The sequence below is a fragment of the Numida meleagris genome, chromosome 7 (genome assembly GCF_002078875.1).
Source record: "Numida meleagris isolate 19003 breed g44 Domestic line chromosome 7, NumMel1.0, whole genome shotgun sequence".
Lineage (NCBI taxonomy): Eukaryota > Metazoa > Chordata > Aves > Galliformes > Numididae > Numida > Numida meleagris.
In genome coordinates, this window is record NC_034415.1 from 16,348,969 (window position 1) to 16,367,592 (window position 18,624).

Below are 18,624 nucleotides of genomic sequence, written 5' to 3' on the forward strand. Positions count from 1 at the left end.
ATCAGCTGCGTGTACGCTTGCTCCCACCTGCACCAAACGAGCCTGTTCATTCTGATCAGCATCACAGCAGGCTGGCTGCTTGTCTTAGGTCACGGTCGGACAGAGAGGGTCCCAGAAGTGGCAGGCCGAGGAGGAAGGCCTTCCTAATGCGGTGCAGGTCCTGCGCCAGCCTGTTTCCCCTGGAGCCTGAGAGTGCCTGCAGAGCTGCCTGGAGGCCAGAGGAGACCTCAGAGGGAGGGGGAAGTGGTCGGTCAGCGTCGCACTAATCCAGTCCAGCTGTTCTCCTGCCTGTCTCTGTGAGCACTGCAGGGCTTTAGGAGGGGAAGCTATTTGTGTTTTCAGCAAAATGTGTCAAGTGGAAGAAGATAATTGCTTTACATTGTCAGCTTGGGATTGCAGGTTGCACACTTCTGAACTGAAATTTATTCTTCAGCTTAAGAAGAGAAAGATAGGAAATTATATCCATTAACAGTTGCCTTAGATTGTCTTTAAAGTTGACCGGGTTTTGAAATAAGTTTGTTTGACTGGAGCTGCTAAAAAAAATAAAATCTGTAATTGTTTTGTTCTTTGTTTTTTCATTCTAGGCAGAGAATTTTTTGTAGGCCTTTCCAAGCGGACAAATCAACGTGGTGCAGAAATTCTGGCTGACACATTTAAGGTTTGTAGGTTGATTTGTGCTACAGGAAGTGTAAGCTGTCCTCTGCTGAGCCAAGTGAAAAATTGTACTGGCCAAGACACTTGTCGTATTTGTAAATGCTTTAATTACAATTTCTTTTAAAAAAGTAGAAATTAATGAAAAAATGAAAAAGTTTGAGCATCCTCTAACATAGTATGCTGAAGTTGGATCTCAAATGTGGAATCATTGCATAAAAGTAACTTGGGCAGTGGGAGGCTGAGGGGATATTGACATGTTCTTAATGTTCTCATCTGTCAGCACATTGTTCTTAGTGCTGGTCCCAGGAGAGTTTTTATGTACATACTGTTTAATTGCACATTTTAATGCATTGCTTTACAGCTGAAATAATAGTATTATTTGAAATGTGTTCTGGATTTTACTCCAGTGCACAAGACATGGCAAGCTGGTCCAGAGGGGTATGTCATACATAAGCAGTTGACTCTGTGCCCTGGGATACATTGCTATTGTTAATTTGCAGAGAGTACAATTAATTATGGAATATCTCAATATAATTAAGGAAATGGGACAGCTTAAAAATATTTATAGCACCCTTTTTCTGCTCCCGCACAGGATTATGCTGTCTCCACAGTCCCTGTTCATGATTCTTTGCATCTGAAGAGTTTTTGCAGCATGGCTGGACCAAACCTGATTGCTATCGGGTCAAGTGAAGCTGCGCAGAAAGCCCTCAAGGTAAAGAGTATATGAAAATTTTCTTTAAACAGGAAGCTTTGGTTGGTTAGTTTTTAATGTCTGCTCAAGGATGCTGAAATTTTTAATATGTATAGATCAATGAAAGAGGAAATCAGTGCATACCTTGTACGTGCAAGCTGAAGAGAATATTTATATCAGGTAAGAGAACAGTGATATTAATTTAGCTCAAGCTGTGTACATTAGTTTATAAAATGGAATACAAGGGTTATTATTTACGTTTCTGTTGACTGAAAGTGACAATTTGTTGATAATAGGGAGGAAGAAGATATCATCAGAGCAGTAGGAGACACTGAAGCCACCTGCTCTAGCTGTAGGTGGAGCCCATGGTCCCTTGCAACCCAAACCACTGTGGTTCTGTGTTTACTTCAGATGTTGCTGTGAGAACATGTGGCTTTTAAAATTGCTAGAGAACGTGTAAAAAGTTTGGCAGGAAGGAGGAAGGAGAGGGTCATGGTCTCTGTTGAACAGATGGCCCGTGTGTGCATTTTTCACAGGATAAAATGATTCTGTCACTGCGGCCACAGGGGCTGGGGGCCAGAGCTCCTCATCCCTCCACCAGGTGGCTGCAGAGTCAAGGTCCTTTCAGTTCGCTTTTTCCTGTCAGGTCCCATCAGGCTGTCATAGCAGCATTGCTCCAGCAGAAAGCAGGGAGAGCTGTCCGCCTGAGCTTTGGCCTTCTCTCGAGTCTCTGAACAGTTCAATTTAAAATGGGGTCGTGAATCTGGGTCTCTTTGCTGGCAGACTTGCTAACCAGTAATTCACAGTGCAGCAGGTCAGCACTGCGCTTCCACTGGCATGGTTCACGGGAAATGCCTGTTGCTGCTCTGGTTTGCACCAAGCTTGGTGGCTTCTCTGCCCGCTGCATATGTTCAGAGGGTTTCGGAGATGTAGGCACAGAGATGCCTGAGGCCATGAATCTCATTACATGTGTAGGTAACCTGAGAGATTAGCATATCTACTCCTGCCCGATAGCACAGCTGCAGGCACTGATGCTTTGCAGCAGAAACTTTGGCTGAGGCACCAAAACAGCAAAGTTCACCTGACGTGAAGCTTGAGGGAGTTTGTCTCTGTGATAGACTGGGTCCTGCCATCCTGCGCTCTTTGTTTTGAAACGCAGGTAAGCCAGAGTGTGTCTGAAAGCATTAAAGCTAAATGCCTTACATCTTTTTTTTTATCAGGACTTGCTTGTAAAGGTTTAACCAAAACTTACTTCTTGGTGATGACAGCAAGTCCCACATTTTCAGCTTATGATTACACTGATTACTTTGCCACTAAATAAGAACGTAAAAACGTACATTGTTCTTCAGTTTTGCAGAAGCCTCAGTGATCCAGTGTCTTCACTAATGCTTGGACAAAATCAGCTGTATGTGGGGAGGGGTGGAGATAGCACTGCTTAGCTGGAGTGAGAAAGCCCTCCGTAGTCCTCTCAGCTGAAAGGCAGTTTACGCAACCTGACTTATGTGTCTTGCTCTAATTATAAAGCATGACTTACATTAAAGAGCAGCACTGCTATTGGTGCCCAAGGCTACCGGTCTGAATCTGTGCCACGCAGAACATTTACTATGGAAATAACATGTAGCTCTGATATTAACATCACTTCATCCTAAAGAGCTTTGGAACCCATCCTGCACGTGTGGTACATATACCTCCTTGGCTTCTGCAAGCTAGTGATACCTATTACTTTAATAAATCCATAACTGCCTGCAAGGTGGAAGCCTGAAAACCTTCTCGTTCTTATTGCCATGCAGAGAGTTTTTCTTGCGTATTTACTTACCAGTTTTTATAAATTCTCCTCATGGGCATAATCCTAGGACTTTACATTTCCCAGCAGCATCATTTATTCCATTGGAGCTCAGCAGAGATTTGTTGTTTGTTTTTCCTTCTCTCTCTTGTGGCAGTTGAAGATTTAAAATGCCTTAGTGCCCTGCTGAGATAAAACCCACATTTCATATCTGCTCAGGATCTCCCCTGCTGGATGCTGCTTGAATTATGGAGGAGAGGAAGGTGTGATCCTGGCTGCCTTAGATTTGCAGCCTGTCAGCAATGAGGGAACAGGATAACAGCCTGATTGCTCTGATGAGCAATGAGTGTGAGCGTAGGGAGCCTCCTCACAAACAAGAGGAAACAGGGGGACAGCCCTGTGGTTCCCTGCGTAGTTTGGAGTGACTGCAAGTCTGTTTGTTCACTTGAATGTGCTGTGGAAGTTACTGTCTCATTAGAAATCACTGCATGAAGCTCTGGGAGTACATTTCCAGCCTCTGCTCTGCCCTGAGGAATTTATGACAAATGGCTTTGGTTGAAAAGGTCTGATGTTCCTGATGCCGTGAGATTGATTTAGTCTGGGGTGGAAAGTGCCCTGCATCTTTCCCTGTGAAATATGCACTGTCCCAGATATTCAGGCTCAGACTCAAAATGCCTCGTGAGCCTCAACCTGATGGAGTTTGCAGATATCCAGACAACCCTACTCTTGTATGGAGTGTTTATAAACATGAGCAAAATTCAAGTACAATACTGGTTGCTCAGAGCTGCAATTTGAACCTGAGCCAGCACTAATCTGAGAACTTGTCATTCTGATTAAGGCTTTTTGCACGGCTCAGCTAATCATGTTGCAGTGCATAAAAGTAGCTGTTGTAGCCAAAAATATTTTTTTGATAAACTGATTAAATGATGCTGATAACTAGCCATCAAGTAGATACCACCATTAATCAAGGTGCAGTGGAAAGTAGATTTATTTTGAAGAGGATGTGCTCATTAACAAGATAATCTAGCAGTCTTGTTTAAAAAATATATCAATTATTCCAGTTTTCAGTGTAATTCTGTGCATCAGAGACTGAGCAGCATCTTCACATGTATATAGGGGTCACATTTGATCACATGCTGCGAGCTGGAGTTCTCAGAGAAATTATTTGAAAACATGTCAGTAATGCATCTCCCTCGCAAATGCTAGCAGTGGTAGTGCTGTGTATCACAGCTTTGTCCAATGGTTGAATTCTTGCTTTTTGGCACAAGTGATTTTGGTATTTGTTCACTTACTCTGATTAAAAATTATTGCAGTTAGTGATCAGTGTCTTGAAACCTTGTGGAAATAAAACTGCAATAGGATCTCTATAAGATGCTGATACTGAGAAGTAACAGCCGCTGCCTGGGTTTTGACCAGTGGATGGAGTGATAGCAGTGCCAGTCCACCTCTCCTCCCAGCCTGTGTGGCCCTGCTCTCCCCGGTCTCTGAGTCACCTGCCTGGGGCAGCCCCCAGTGCCGCTGCTTTAGGAGATTGCTGCTGGGAGCCTCTCCTTGGTGGCTGCCGTTCTTTGTTTCTGTGCTGGAAACCCTGTTGAGCAAGAAAGGCAATTGAGCTGCTTTTGAGCACCTGTGGTAGTTAGTTTGGTTTTGTCCTGCAGTGTGTCTTGGTGGCCAGCAAGTGAGCTGTTGTGCTCACTAGGCTAACATTTATATTTAAAATAGGTTTTTTTTGTTCAAATGGCAGCAGTTTTTCTTGATTGTTCTTGCTGTTGCAACTCATGTATCCATGCAATTCCTTAAAAATAAAAGAATAAATGGCATGTGGTGCTCGGGTATGGCAGAGCGCAGTTTATCATGAGCTTAGTGCTGTGTGTGTAACGGAGAGCACTGCCAGTGAACTATAAAATGAGTGCGCAGTTTAGGATTATAGAGCACATGCTAGGAGCAGGCAATAAATCACAAGTGACGTTCTAACCGTGAAATCCTCTTCAGGCTCTGGCGAGTATAGAATATTTATTTGGGCTGCAGCTGAAAAGCAGCACTTAAGGAAACTTGGTGAAAGAGAAAGGCAAATTAACTACAGAAAGCACCATGGCCTGCCTTGCTTCCACATCTGAAACATTAGCTTCCCTCTGCTATGCGCAGAGTGCATTTAATTCCTTCTTGCATTTAACCCCATTCATAATTCTGTAGCTGAATGTTTGCCATGGCTGTTGGGCAGATAAAGCCTTAGGGGAATGTCTGTATCCTCAATGGGTCCAGGAGCTTTCCAGAAGTGTCGCCTCTGGGCACCAGTCTTGTGGTGCTGGAGGGGCCGGGCAGTGAGCATGGTGCTGCCAGCATGGCTTGGTGCCCTGCTGCCCGCATCATGGAGCACAACTCAGGCTCTGGCTCCGATGACAGGGGGTGAGAGCCAGCTGACTAGGTCAGGGTTCAGTGGCAAAGGCAAATTATAGGATTGCATTGAGAATGGTGACCCAGAATCTGCTGTGTCCTGAAAACGCTGTGTTCTTGTCCCTCGGATAGCCCTATTGACTGGCACAGAGCACAGGTCCCTCTGCTTTTCCTGGTGAGCGAGGACTTGGATGGTGCTGATGGGCACCACATTCAGTTTAGGAACTTGTCTATGGCCAGGCCATCCCCTATCCCCTCACAAGTAGCTCAGTAGCAATCCCAGAGAATCTGAGAGGTACCCTGATTCAGTATCTCCTGTTGGGAGCAGAGCTGTTCGTTCATCTCCTCAAGTATTCCCCAGAGGACGCTATTATGAACGCAACTCCTCTGTTTTGACAGAGGTCAAGAGAGGCCTACCAAAACCACACTGCAAGCATAAAGGAGAAGGAAATCCCTTGGGCAACTAGGCCCTTGGTCTGTATCCAAAGCTGTGATCACAGCAGAGCTTTGAAAGACTTGAGCGCAAGAAGTTGTTACAGTGTTGGCAGAGTTGCCCCCTCTCCATGATTAAATGCCTTCTTTTCCCACTGCGTCTTGGCTAATCCCAGTTCCTGCAGTGTGCCAGCGTTGAGAAGCAGAGTGCTATTAGCCTGCACTGCAACAGGGATGCGGTGCCTGCGTATGAGCTATAGACCTCCTGCCCCAGCCACAGAAGCACCTCTGGAAGCGGCACCTAGGGGAAAGCATCATATATCCTGTGTGCTTACAATGCATCCCGTATCCCTGGGTGGAACAGAAAGGCTCATCCAAAGCTGCTTTTACTATTGTCTGTACAGGGGCTTTCTTTTCTAGTAATGCAGAAGTTAGCACAAACGTATTGTCTCTTATTTCTTAAGAATTCATCATTTGTGCCTCTGCTTATTCCCTGCATGAAGTCATCATCCTCTATTTACGATATCACAAAGGGTTGCTGTGGAAATGATTGCTAATATTAATAATCCAAAGAGCATCCTCTTTGGAGGCCACAGTACTTTCTGTACTTAAATACAAGAAGGAATTAAATGCACTCTGCGCATAGCAGAGGGAAGCTAATGTTTCAGATGTGGAAGCAAGGCAGGCCACGGTACTTTCTGTAGTTAATTTGCCTACGTCAGGTAGGGAATTAGCAGAAAGTGCAGATGAGTGCAGACATCTATGTAATGCCGCAGCAAAGAAGGTAGCGAAATCCAGAGAACAACTGACAACCTGCTCCTTAATATAGTTCAGAAAACAAGAGATGTCATTTGCTGCTCTCAGCCTTGTAGATGGGAAAATTAGTCAACATATAAGATTCAGAACACTTTCCTTTAGCTCATAGTTGCTCGCTCTGGATCAGGTCCTGTGAGACACTGCATACTTTCAGCTCTTTCTGACTTTCCATTACTTCACAAGTGAAGGGTGTAGGGCATCCCAGAGGACACAGATCTTCACTGGGTACCGCATGGCCTGCTGCTTTATAAGGCAACTTCTTGTGAGTTCTTTTAATTAAGATTGGATGTTGTAATGAATTTCTTCTCGTAATTGAGTATCAGTGTTGGTCAGTTTGCAAACAGGCAGAAGAATTGAGTCTTTTGGAAGTTCCAGACTCAAAAGTATGTTTATAGAATAGCATGTGCTGTATTAGTTTGTGTTTTTCTTAACAAAGCAAGGCAAGTGTCCCTTTAAACACATATTTGTCACTGCCAGTGAGGCTGTGCGGCCTGGGCAGCTTGCGGTGGTGAGCAGGGCAGATGCGTTCCTCTGACAAGTCTGACACGTGAGCAGATCAGTGGCTCTTCCAACTCTGCTCTCTGGTCTGCCCTCCCTCCTGCTCACCATCGCTGTTGTCACCATGTGCTGGCAAGCTGTGCAGTCTGTGCAGAGCCACGGTGCTTGGGCAGGGTGGCTTAACGCCACGCTTGACCCTCTGTCCTTGCACCCCTCCTCAGCCCTACAGTGACACTTTCCTTCTCTGGTGTTGATAATTTCTCCAAACCTGAAGAGGTGAACTTGAGGAGTTGAAGAAGCAGAGACAGGACAATAAAGCAGTGAATGAAAGTCAGTGTAGATAAATGTGATGTGCAGCACAGGCTGGGAGAATGATGAAGTGAACTTCACGTATGAAATAATGTGCTCTGACTGATACTTACCACAGAAATAAGATGCTGGGCTCACTGAGATTGTCAGCTGAGCTGAGAGCTGGGTGGAGAACATCATTATGTTGCTAATTAAAGCTGTGGTGTGTCTGTGTGTTGGCTGCCACATGCCCTTTGCATGCACAATCGCTTCATGCAAAGAAAGAGCAGAGCTGGAAGGGCTCAGAAAAGGGCAGTAGGTGAACAAATACCCGTAACAGCGTGGATAAAGAGATAAGCTAAGCAAGCTATGGCTGTCACCTGGAAAAGAGACAGCTACAAAGGGATGAGAGATGCGTATAAAATCAGGAATTATGGCACAGGGTTTGCTGATGCATTGGAAAGGAGAGCAGCTGCTGTGTGTTGGGCTTTACTTGTGGGGTGCAGATGTGGGGGATCACTGCATCCTGCATCTGAGCAGGCCCCGGCTGGCAGTGAGGGGGCAGAGCATGTGACAGAGCCTGGCCTGCCTTAAAAGTGCATGTGGTCATCTCAGCTCTGCTGAGATAATAGGCCCTGAACACATACACATTTTTCCTTCATGCATAATGCTGCTTCATATTTAGGATTATTTAGCTTATCCATTACCTCAGTTGTCTGAGGACACACTGTAAAAAAAAAAAAAACAAAACAAAAAAAACCAAAACTATAGGAAAGGCATTTTAGGCTATGCGAATGACTTCAACATAAGGAAAGCATGACTAAGGGCTGAGAGAATGTGCAATGAAAATTACCCTCTCTGGGCTGAAGAAAATTCCCAGAAAACTAGGCATGCGGGAAATGCCTGACTGTTAACATAGCTGGTCATACAACGCGTGTGGGCAGAAAGCCAGCCTTCCACAGATGCACTATGCAAGGGCTACAGTCTTTGTAAACTGCTCATTTCCCAAAAATGTGTATTTTGTGGGAGTATCTGATTAAAAAAAATAAGAGCCTTGCTTTTATCTCTTTCTCTGCCCTGGAGTCCTGTCTGGCCAGGTGTACATACTCAGTGACTTTGTGCTGTAGAAATACACAAGAGCATGAGTCTTTAAAATAGCCTGGTTACATCATTTCAGCACATTTCTGCTTTGTTCATGGACTCTTTGTGGCACAGGTCTGGGGTTTATTGCCTGTGTGCACTCTCAACAAATTGATTTTTGAAATTTTACTTCAACATGCAGGTGTAGTTAAAACAGAGATGAAAGCTTGCAAATACGATTTTCTTCTTATCTTAAAAGGTGAGGAAGAGAGAGCAATTTTGCGTTGTCAGAATGCCAGTCCTGCTTTCTTACAGTGGTACTGTAGCGAACAGATCCCATCACTGCTGCTGCAGCTGTGGACTTAAGCTCCCATGATTCTCTGTCTCATTTTCTCATTTTTTCTCTTCGCTTGTTTCTAAATTAATTCAGCCACCAGTTGTGAGCTTTTTAGTTTTGAAAGCAATCCTACTAGCATGCCCTCGCCATCATCTGCTCAGCTTCCTGAGGCTGGTTTGTGTTTCCTGCAGCACGGCTAGGGCCTTGCATTTGGTCTTCATTGCTATTTGCTGTGAGTCTTCCTAACTGAAGCATTTTATGGAAGGAAATGAATGGAGATGTGTCCATACCCTTCCATTTGAGAATTCATTTGTAATTTCTTATGGAAATGTTACCCAGCAATTCGATACCTTTCTGACGATGAGCTTTTTCTATAGGAAACCTGCAGTACAGGATTTTTTTTTTACCAACAAGGACCGGAGAAAGCACAACTTTCTGGGAGCTGAGTGAAATCCAGGCGGTGGCTTTTCTTCTACTGGTGCATATATTTCAGTGCAGGCTTAATAAATACACTTCCTTAATCCAGACTTAAACAGATTATGCCAGGAAGGAGAGGGAGGCTGTGGGCAGGAGACGGGTCTGCAGGCTGTTACCAGGGAGAGCAGCAGCAGCTCTGCTGGCATGTCACCTGCTGCTGGATGCCTGCAGCATCGGGGAGAGCTTGAACAAATGCATCATGGCAATGTAACGGAAGCAAATGCATAAACAGGGAAGTCAAACACACCAAGTACAGTAATGAAAACACATCCGGTTAAGTAAAGATGCAAGGATTGTTCCTCAGCAAAGCACATTAACCTTTTATGGAGGTAGATGCGACCTTGGGAACTGAGGAGAGTTTCATAATTTAAGAAATAACAAGAAATGATAGCGTTTCCTCAAGAATGCGTGGCATTCTTCATTACCAGTTTCATGTTCTCCATGGGATGTGGATGACTCAGACTGAAACATGAAAAATGCATCCAGACCTAGAAAGGAATTACTGTAGCAGTGTGCATGTACACGCCTCTTTGGTACTTCACAATATATTTTAGATGTAGTTGTTATAATTAGGTTCCATATGTTGTTTCTTATGAATGAGTAGTAGTACAAATGACCCTACCGATAATTTGAAGGTAAATTTAAGTGTGCCACAGATCAAAGTCTGCTATGTGGTATAAATCTGTGGGGTTTTGCTGAGAAGGGCAAATTCCCTTGAAGAATTTTGTTAACAGAATAGTAGTTTATTTTTAACATAACGTTAATGTGAATACTTCAAGCTGAAAAAAAGGCTTTTATTTCTGTTTGCATCTTTGCAATGTGTGTGGGAACGTAGAAGAGCTAGGAGAGAAACTGAAACACTTGCATTTGCTTAGGCTTTGGGTAGGGCCAAAGCTTTGGGCTTTGTTCACTTCTGCTTTATTCTAGGTCTCTGTCAGAGAAGCTGGTGTAAAGCTGGAATGGTACAATGGGGAGTCAGGCTTCTTGTCTCCACGCTTTTTCCATCTTTAGTAAAAAGTTGAGCCTAATCCAGAACTTGGGATCTCAGGCTTCTCATGTGCTGAGAGTCTCTGTCTCTGAAATTCCAGCCAGGGTCCAAATTTGTGTATGAGCCCTATATTTATAAAACAGCCTTCTGAAAACCACCAGCTCTGCTGTTCTGACAAAGTTATTGTGTTGTCCCCTTGGGAACGAGGATTAACTCAGACATGTCATCTCAGTCTCCAGCACAGGTGCTTGGTGAAAGAGTAACTGCTTGGAAAGCAAAAAGGAGGTCCTTGAAAAGAATTAAGATTGGGCTGATATCCAAGCTGGAAACCATTCTTGTCCTGTTTGTGCTAATTCACACTCATTTGATGAGTACTGAATGATGTCTGCTTTTTTCAAAGGTGGCTGAGCACCTATAGTTTCCATCAGTGTGAGCAGGAGGTTGGCATACTCAGTGTGCATTACTTAAGGAAAAGACCCCACTGATTGTCCATCAGGCACCCTGCTTAATCCTGCCACTTGCAGGAACCATTTGACAGGTTTTCTACTGCTGTTCTTGGGTAGGGTTTGTAGATTCTTCCTTGAAGGCAGAGATAAAAGGAGATCTCCTTACTTGCTGCATAGCAAAATGGCTCTCGGCTGACTTGGCAATCATACTTAGTGCTTTTTTGAAGGCTCTATTCTTGCATTTATTTGGGCCCACTACACTGTTTGGTCAATAGCTGTGCTTCATGTCTCCCGGCAGACCATGCAACAGATGAGTGACCACCGCTATGACAAGCTGACAGTGCCCGACGATGCCGCTGCAAACTGCATCTACTTAAACATTCCCAGCAAAGGGCACGTCCTGCTGCACCGAGCCCCTGAGGAGTACCCAGAGAGCGCAAAGGTGAGGGATGTGCTGGGGGCGGCTGGGAGACTGCCAGCATCCTGGCCTCACCGGGAAGTGGCTCAGAACTGAAATTCAGTGCTTTCCAGAAAGAGTTACATCCTGCCATTAAATATCAGATGGCAAAAGCTTTCAACAGGTGGGAGGTGTGGGCTCGGTGTGCATCTCCACTGATTTTGTCTGTCTCCTGTGCCCCTGGTGCTTCTTCTGCCCAGCTGGAAGCAGTAACAGTTCCCTCACTGCAGTATTGATGTTTGCGACGCTCTGAAAGCTGTAGCCAGACAGCCACATACACTGTAAATGTTAGCCTGAATTGCAGTGAGAAGTGTAGCACCCACTGATCGATCCATGCCTACTCTAAATACTTAGGGAAAAGGGAAACTAAGGAGGTATAAAATGTAATGATTTCTGTGCCATTTCCTTTCTTAAACAGGTTTTTGAAAAACTGAAGGACCACATGCTGATCCCAATAGCCAACACAGAACTGGAGAAAGTAGATGGGGCACTCACCTGTTGCTCTGTGCTTATTAACAAAACTTCAGAATTATGAGTTTACAGAGTCCCTCCCTTGTAGCTGGCAATAATGTTACACACAAGGTAGACGAATCTGTATCCACACTTTTATTGTTTTTATTGACAATCTACTGTACCACTGTGCTACTAACCCTTGTTTACAAATTTTTTGCTTTGTGTATTTTTATTATGTCCTTGCAGATGGTATTTAAGGTGGATGTTTGCTTTCGTTGAGGGGCACATAACTCTGAAGTGTGTTAGTCCCGTGGGCTGGCAGAAGACAATTATAATGGCTAACCCCTAGCTTTAGTGATCTAACTTACCTGTGTGAAATTTTTATGAAGACCGACTAATTCTGAACACTTCAAGCACCTCTGTTGTCTTTGCACTGTTCCCTTCTCTTGACTTTTTTCTTTCTCTTCCTTGATCTACGCCTTTTTTTCATGTAGTCTTTCACCCCTGTTTCTTTTCACTTTCAGTAATACAAGGTCTCAGTGGGGGCTGAAGAAAGTTCAGGGGGCTCATGAACTTGTTATCTTCTGTGGTAGGAAAGCTGGAACAGTGGGCGATAGACTACACTCGCTGTCTCAGCCATATCACGTCGCTGCTGCTGGGCATTGTTAGTTTCAGAAGCAAGGTAGCAACTTTGGGAAAAGCCTCCTCTGACAGGAGCATTCGAAGACAGTATCTGCCTGGGAAACTTGGATGACATAGAAAGAAATCACAGTGCAGCCACACAGGTCATCTCCTGCAAGTTCAGGCCAGATCGTGGGGAACCACAAAAATGGAAAACTCAGATGCTTTCAGTAAAGTTAAAACTATAATAACAATCGAAATTTTGTGTGCTTTTAAAGTTATTATTCTTTGTTTACTCTTTTTTGTTTTTTGTCCCTCCTTTCTGTGGTTTTCTCCTCTTTTGGAGGCCACGTACTAGCAAAATTCAAAAGGAAAGGGTGATAGAATGAGTTGAAGGACAGTTATTCCTGGATTATGCTCATGAGTAAGGGAAGCTATTGTTTCCTGAAAGATTGGCATGCGTACTTTGCCCTTGGGGTGGTTTTCCTTGGAATAATGACCATCTTAATTTTTAATTGCATGAATATTTACTGTGGTATTCAGTTAAAACAAATATATTTTTTGTAGCAAATTCCACAACATGTTTACCCACTGAGTCATGCTTTTTTTCACCACAGTAAAGTGGAGCATACCCCATTGTATTCGCATGCTTCTTGTTAAATCATTTGTAAACTACAAATGGAGAAATTCCCAAACAGAGGCAGCAGTGGGAACTCTCCGGAGGCTGACGAACAGTCAGAACACGTTATCTACTTCCTAAGCACCTCCTCCACCTTTCCTGAACCACTTGTGGCACGGCGCTAAGGTGCAGTCGGAAGTGAGTGGGGAGTCAGTCTGTAGCACGGCAGATAGCACTAACCAAACGCACACTTCAGTATTCTTCGGAAACCTCCGTGCTTTTCCACACAGTCATACGGGAGGAAACACAAGTACGTATATCCGTAGGTACTCCACAGTGCATCTCTCACCTCATCTAGCAGTAACGTGGTGCAAACATCCTGGCAGCCGCCAGGATACGTGTCATGTTGTCTGCATGCTGCAATGACAAGAGGCATCACAAGAGAGAGAACAGTGATGAGGAAATAAAATGGTTTTATGGCTGTGTGCTGTCCCAAAGGATTCTCCTGAGGTTTCCCCTTTGACTCCTCCATTCCCATGCACCATCATTTCTGCCTGACCCACACGATCAGGCTCTAAAGATGTAAATATTGCAATGGGAGATCTCTCCCTCCTTCTCTCAGTGTTTCTTAAGTATCTGATAAAGCATTTTGCATTTTAAAATGACTTGATACTCAGCAGAGATTTTGTGCTAAAAAGTAACCCTGCAGTATTTAACTGTGACCATCTAAAGGCAAGCTTTACCCTTAAAAACATCTGTGTCTGTGGGAACTGTCATATGAAGCCTGCACAGCCTCCCGTACCTGCCCTGTCCATACTCCTGGGCCTGGTTACACCTCATACCCCTCCCTCTCCCATAGTTCCTCCATCATCTCACCCAGGAGTGGGAGCTGTCCTGTGCCAGTGTTGGGCTGTGAGATCTCCATTCCATTTATGCCTCAAATTTTCTGTTGTGTTTTTTTTCCTGACTCTCTTCCTCAGACTACAGTTTCTAGTTTGTGGCATGATAAACACTTTTTTCTTTTAGCCTCAAAGTGAATTTTCCTCCTGCTGCCTTAGTTCTCCTGCTTCAGTTGTCTTTTTCTGCCTCCTTGTTCACTCCGTAAGCTGTCCTAAATTCCTACCCTTCTTGTGTAGGTGCCAGGTGGGAGAAGAAACTGAGGGGTCTGCTTTTACTTTGAGCTGGAAGGACAAGTGTCAGCAGGAGCTGTATACCTAGAGAGTGACAAGGAGGATTCCTCTTTAGGACAAAATATGGTAGTCATTGCTGATAGCTTATGTCCCCGAAAGCAACAGAGCAGGAGATAGCGGCTTTCCTTGGCTTCCCCATGGCATGGAGAGGTGAGACTAGAGTGAGCAGCACCTCGTTTTTCCAGCAAGGTCTTTCACATGTTGCCAGTTCGATTTCCCTGCCTTCAAGGCTACATTCTGGTATATGGAAAGAGAAGGGGAGCGGCTGAGGGATTTGAATTCCCTCTGGTGATGATTTCAAATTGTGTATAAATTTTCTGACTTTAGGTGCAGAATTTGGGTGCTCTAAATCACACGTGCTTTGTCTCCGTTTGTCTTATAGGCTCATAACATAAAGTTCTAAATTAAATCTTAGTCTGATGCCAAAAGTTACCTACGCTGGTTAGGGGAATTGCCCTTACCTCTGCTTTTAGCATTGTTCTTTATTATGGCATTATAATAAAGGAAAAACACTTAAAGCACTTCAGTTCATGCATTTGCAGTATGGAAAAAAACTAAAATCATGCCAAATGCTTCTTGCTGTTCACTACTTTTTCTGTTGTCCAAACAAAGAATTTCTTTGCAAGGACATTCCTGCTGTAACACATACGTATTTAATGGACATCCTGTGCATCCTGTCACTAGAACATTTCTCAGATGTCTGATGCAAATCATCATCCTTGATTAATATAAATAATAAAATGAAATCCCAAACCAAAAAAAGGAGATGAGACACTGAACTGCCCACAGAAAACATTTGATAACAACTGTCAGGCTGTATGACAGCAGGTCAGTGAAGAAGAAGATTTTGTGGTTAATAGCTCAGCAGTGGGGTTTGAATTACTCATCAGATGTTTTTTTATTTTGAACAAGCAGTTTAGCATGGATCAAATGAAAGAGCTAGAATATGCATTAAAGGTCTTTGGTTGATACTATCTCCACTGTGAGTGCAGGAAGAGCTATGATACGTGGGTTTCTCTCTTCAGCAAAATGTGAATACAGTATCTCTCTCTGCAATGAAAATGTGAATGCGTACTGTACTTATACAATAATCTTAAATTCTTCCACTTCGGCATTTTTGTCATTTCCATGCTAATACACTCCTTTTTGGTCTTAAAATAGCTGCCACTGTATGAAGCCATTGCCTGATTTTTGGGTGAATTCCATGTGATAGGTACAGAGGTCATAGGTAACACCATGTTGAGTTTTAAAAATAAACATTCAATGAAATGCAGAACAACAAATCTGCTTTTTCTGTTTGTTCATGGCAAATTGGGGATAAAATGTGGGACAAATCAGCTTTTGATTTCACTCAGCTTCTTGAACTTTATATTAATGAAGTCAGAGCCAAACTACTTCAATAGAAAATATCAGCTTTCATGTGGAACCATTTGAAGAAAATAATTTACTATTTAAGACTCTATTTTTGTTTTTATCAATGAGGAAACTGAAAAGATAAGACTGCTTAAAGAATGGTATTTGTTAAGTGATTGTGAACAAAGCATAATTGGACCTCGTGTATTTTCAGAAAAGGTTTAACTGGGTGTATGATGTAACTTGTATAGAGCTGCATGTGAATCGTGTTAGTCACTGTTTTATGTTGTATTGTTCTGCAGTGCACAAATATGACTACTGAACACAGAAGTGTTACATTTCATTAAACTTAAAATCTTGTTGCAGTACATAGTTTCCCACTTTCTGTGCCAAAAACATCAACACATTCCATAATCTGTTCTAATAGAGATTTGCACTTTTTTGTTTTTCTTTTTTTTTGACTCTTGCAGTTTCAATACTATATATCCCCATCACAATGGAATAAAGTGTCAATTGTACTGTGAACGGTGTAGTTTTTGCCTCTTATTCTGAAACTGCAAGCACATGCATTTAATTCAGTACTGTTTCATGCCATCTTTTTATTTGGAAGCTTTGCTACATGCCTAGGAAAAAGCCAGTAATAGACAGGAGTGTTAAAACTTTTAAGCCTGCTAGAAGAAAACTTGATTCTTTTAAAAAATTGTTATTTTAGACTTACATTTGAGAATAATGTAGGTAGAGGTATTGGCCAGGTGCTCTAGATACAGTGTGTGATGAATATTATTGTTCAAGATAACTAAAGAGATATTATTGTAGCGCAGTATTTTTTTCTGTCGTGCATGTATTTACTGCAAGTTATAACAGTTAAATGACAAAAGTTTAGTGACATGACCATGGTGTTTTAATTCTTAATGTAGCTTTTGTGTCTTTCCCCCCCCAAGATCTCAGGAGAGCTGACTTCATTTGAAACGTTGTTTAATGGTAATATGGCTGATGGCTGCACATTTTGTATCCAAATATTTATTCTCGTGTGCTACAGCGATGCAGGTGGGGCTAACCTCTGCATGGACCCTTGTGCTCTAATGTCATTAGGTTTTGATATCTGGAGTGACTGGAGGCCTGGAGGCCGTGACCATTAAATGCTCGTAGGCCTTCAGTGCCACCTGGTGGCAACCCGAGCTTTAATTGTTCAAGGCTTCAGTCGTTGCTTCAGCTCTCTGAAGAAATCCATCATAAAATATTAGTACTGGAGCAAAAGAATTGCTGTTGTATAGTTTGTCTAGGAATATGACTTTAAACAGACCAGAATGGAATACTCCTGCTGGAGATGCAAGATCAAGTAAAGATGTAGTTACAACTGATCTAAATAGAGCCTTTGTACTAATTTAACTACACAGGTTTAATGTAAGATATTTATATTACTATTTATAAATCAGTGCTACCTCTGCTGTGGATACATCCTGCTTGATGCGATTACTTCACATAGTCAACTACACTTCGATGCATTTTTATGTATCTGTATACAGGTTGGTGCCAATTGGTACCAGTTTACTTGGATTTGCTTCTGAATTTCAATAATTAAAAATAGTGCAAAAGCTATACAACTCCCATTTGCCACATCAACAAGAACCTCATACAAAATTAAAATGTTGAAAAGCAAAATATGACAGTCATTTAAAAACAAGTGCCCTTTGAGAAATTTAGCTGTAGAATATCATGTCAGCAAGTTGAGGCTTCCTGGATTTGTGAATGCTTCAAGTACAACCTGCCAAAAAAAGTGTCAGTCACGTTCTCCTGCATTATGAACTCCAGACATCCTCATATTCTCAGCTACCTCACCTCAACCCCAAATCCACGAGCCGTAGGCTGATTGCCGTGGGTTTGTCATTGGAAAGCTGCAGTTGTTAGCTCCAGAAATCCATCCATTTTGGTCAAGGCCACCTGATCTGGGTCTTTGACTGAACCAAAGTCTTTCCCTCTGCCTGGCAGCTTTTCTCCTCCTCCATAGGGCAGCGCTGCTGTGGAACATGAAGCTCTCAGGGAGAGGCCCTGCTCTGTAGTGAGGCTGCCTGGGGAGAGGCTGATCAGTGCAGGCAGAAAGGGGAGAATCAGCAGCAAGCCACAGTGCTGCAAAGCCCGGCGGCCTCTTCTCTCAAACCAGTAGTGTTACAGTGCTTGCAGGGGCCCATGTGTGAACCATTTGAACAGCGCTAGGTTGTAAGCAGTTTCTGAAACTTCCCTGACTTGGAAATTTCTTCTAAATGTCCATACGTACATAATTATATAAACCAGTGCAGTGTCTGAAATCTTCCCACCTCCCTTCAAAAAAGAGTTCTCTAGCTCTCTCACTGAGGCTCACTTCTCAGTATTAAACTGATGCTAACCTCCTGAAATGAGTATCATACTGAAAGCAGTCTTCCTCCGGCTGCTGGGCTCTTAATTCCTGTTTTATTGGCAGTAAATCTGCTAAAATCTATTCTATTCTTGAGTTCTCTACCCACAGTTAATTCATTTCAGCTTGTCCCATGCTGGCCACTACAGTGCAGGGATCCAGAAGCCCGGCTCTTCAGGTGCTGTGCAGCTTTGAACTGCACCTCTCACTGAGCAGGGTTATTAATATCCTAAATCCAGACTGCACAGCAGCTATTTTTGTCAGAACTATTATCCAGAGACAGCAGAGTCTTCAGCAGAACTGCCCCTGAAGAGGAGCTGGAAGATGTTCGGTTAATGACCAAGTGTGGGAGTGGGCAGCTGGGCAACACCTGCCTCACCTCAGCAGCACCACGGCACCTTGCTGGGGGCTCCAGGGGATCCCGAAGCACACGTTTGGGTGTGACAGATTAGGGAGAATCAGTGCAGGCGCTCAAACTGCCCTGCAGTGCTCTGTGTTCTTGAAGACATCGGGGGCTGTGATTTTGACACTCAGCTCTACGGAGATCAGAACAGCGAGCATTCCTCTATTTTTTAAGTGTTCTGGGCAGGATGTTTGCTATGCAACGTGCTTATTAATAAGCCAGCGGTGCAAAGCAGGTATTCCAGTCAGCACC

General features: G+C 43.4%; 1 protein-coding gene across 2 annotated transcripts in view; it reads left to right on the forward strand.

Moving 5' to 3' along the window:
- The window catches only part of DDAH1 (dimethylarginine dimethylaminohydrolase 1), a 52,009-nt gene extending 35,907 nt beyond the window's left edge, over positions 1-16,102 (forward strand). For both annotated transcript variants that reach the window (XM_021405255.1, XM_021405256.1), the window contains exons 3-6: positions 585-658; positions 1,247-1,366; positions 11,183-11,326; positions 11,760-16,102. In XM_021405255.1, the coding sequence (XP_021260930.1) occupies positions 585-658; positions 1,247-1,366; positions 11,183-11,326; positions 11,760-11,876 (455 nt within the window). In that variant the 3' untranslated portion in view covers positions 11,877-16,102. The remainder of the gene's footprint in view (positions 1-584; positions 659-1,246; positions 1,367-11,182; positions 11,327-11,759) is intronic.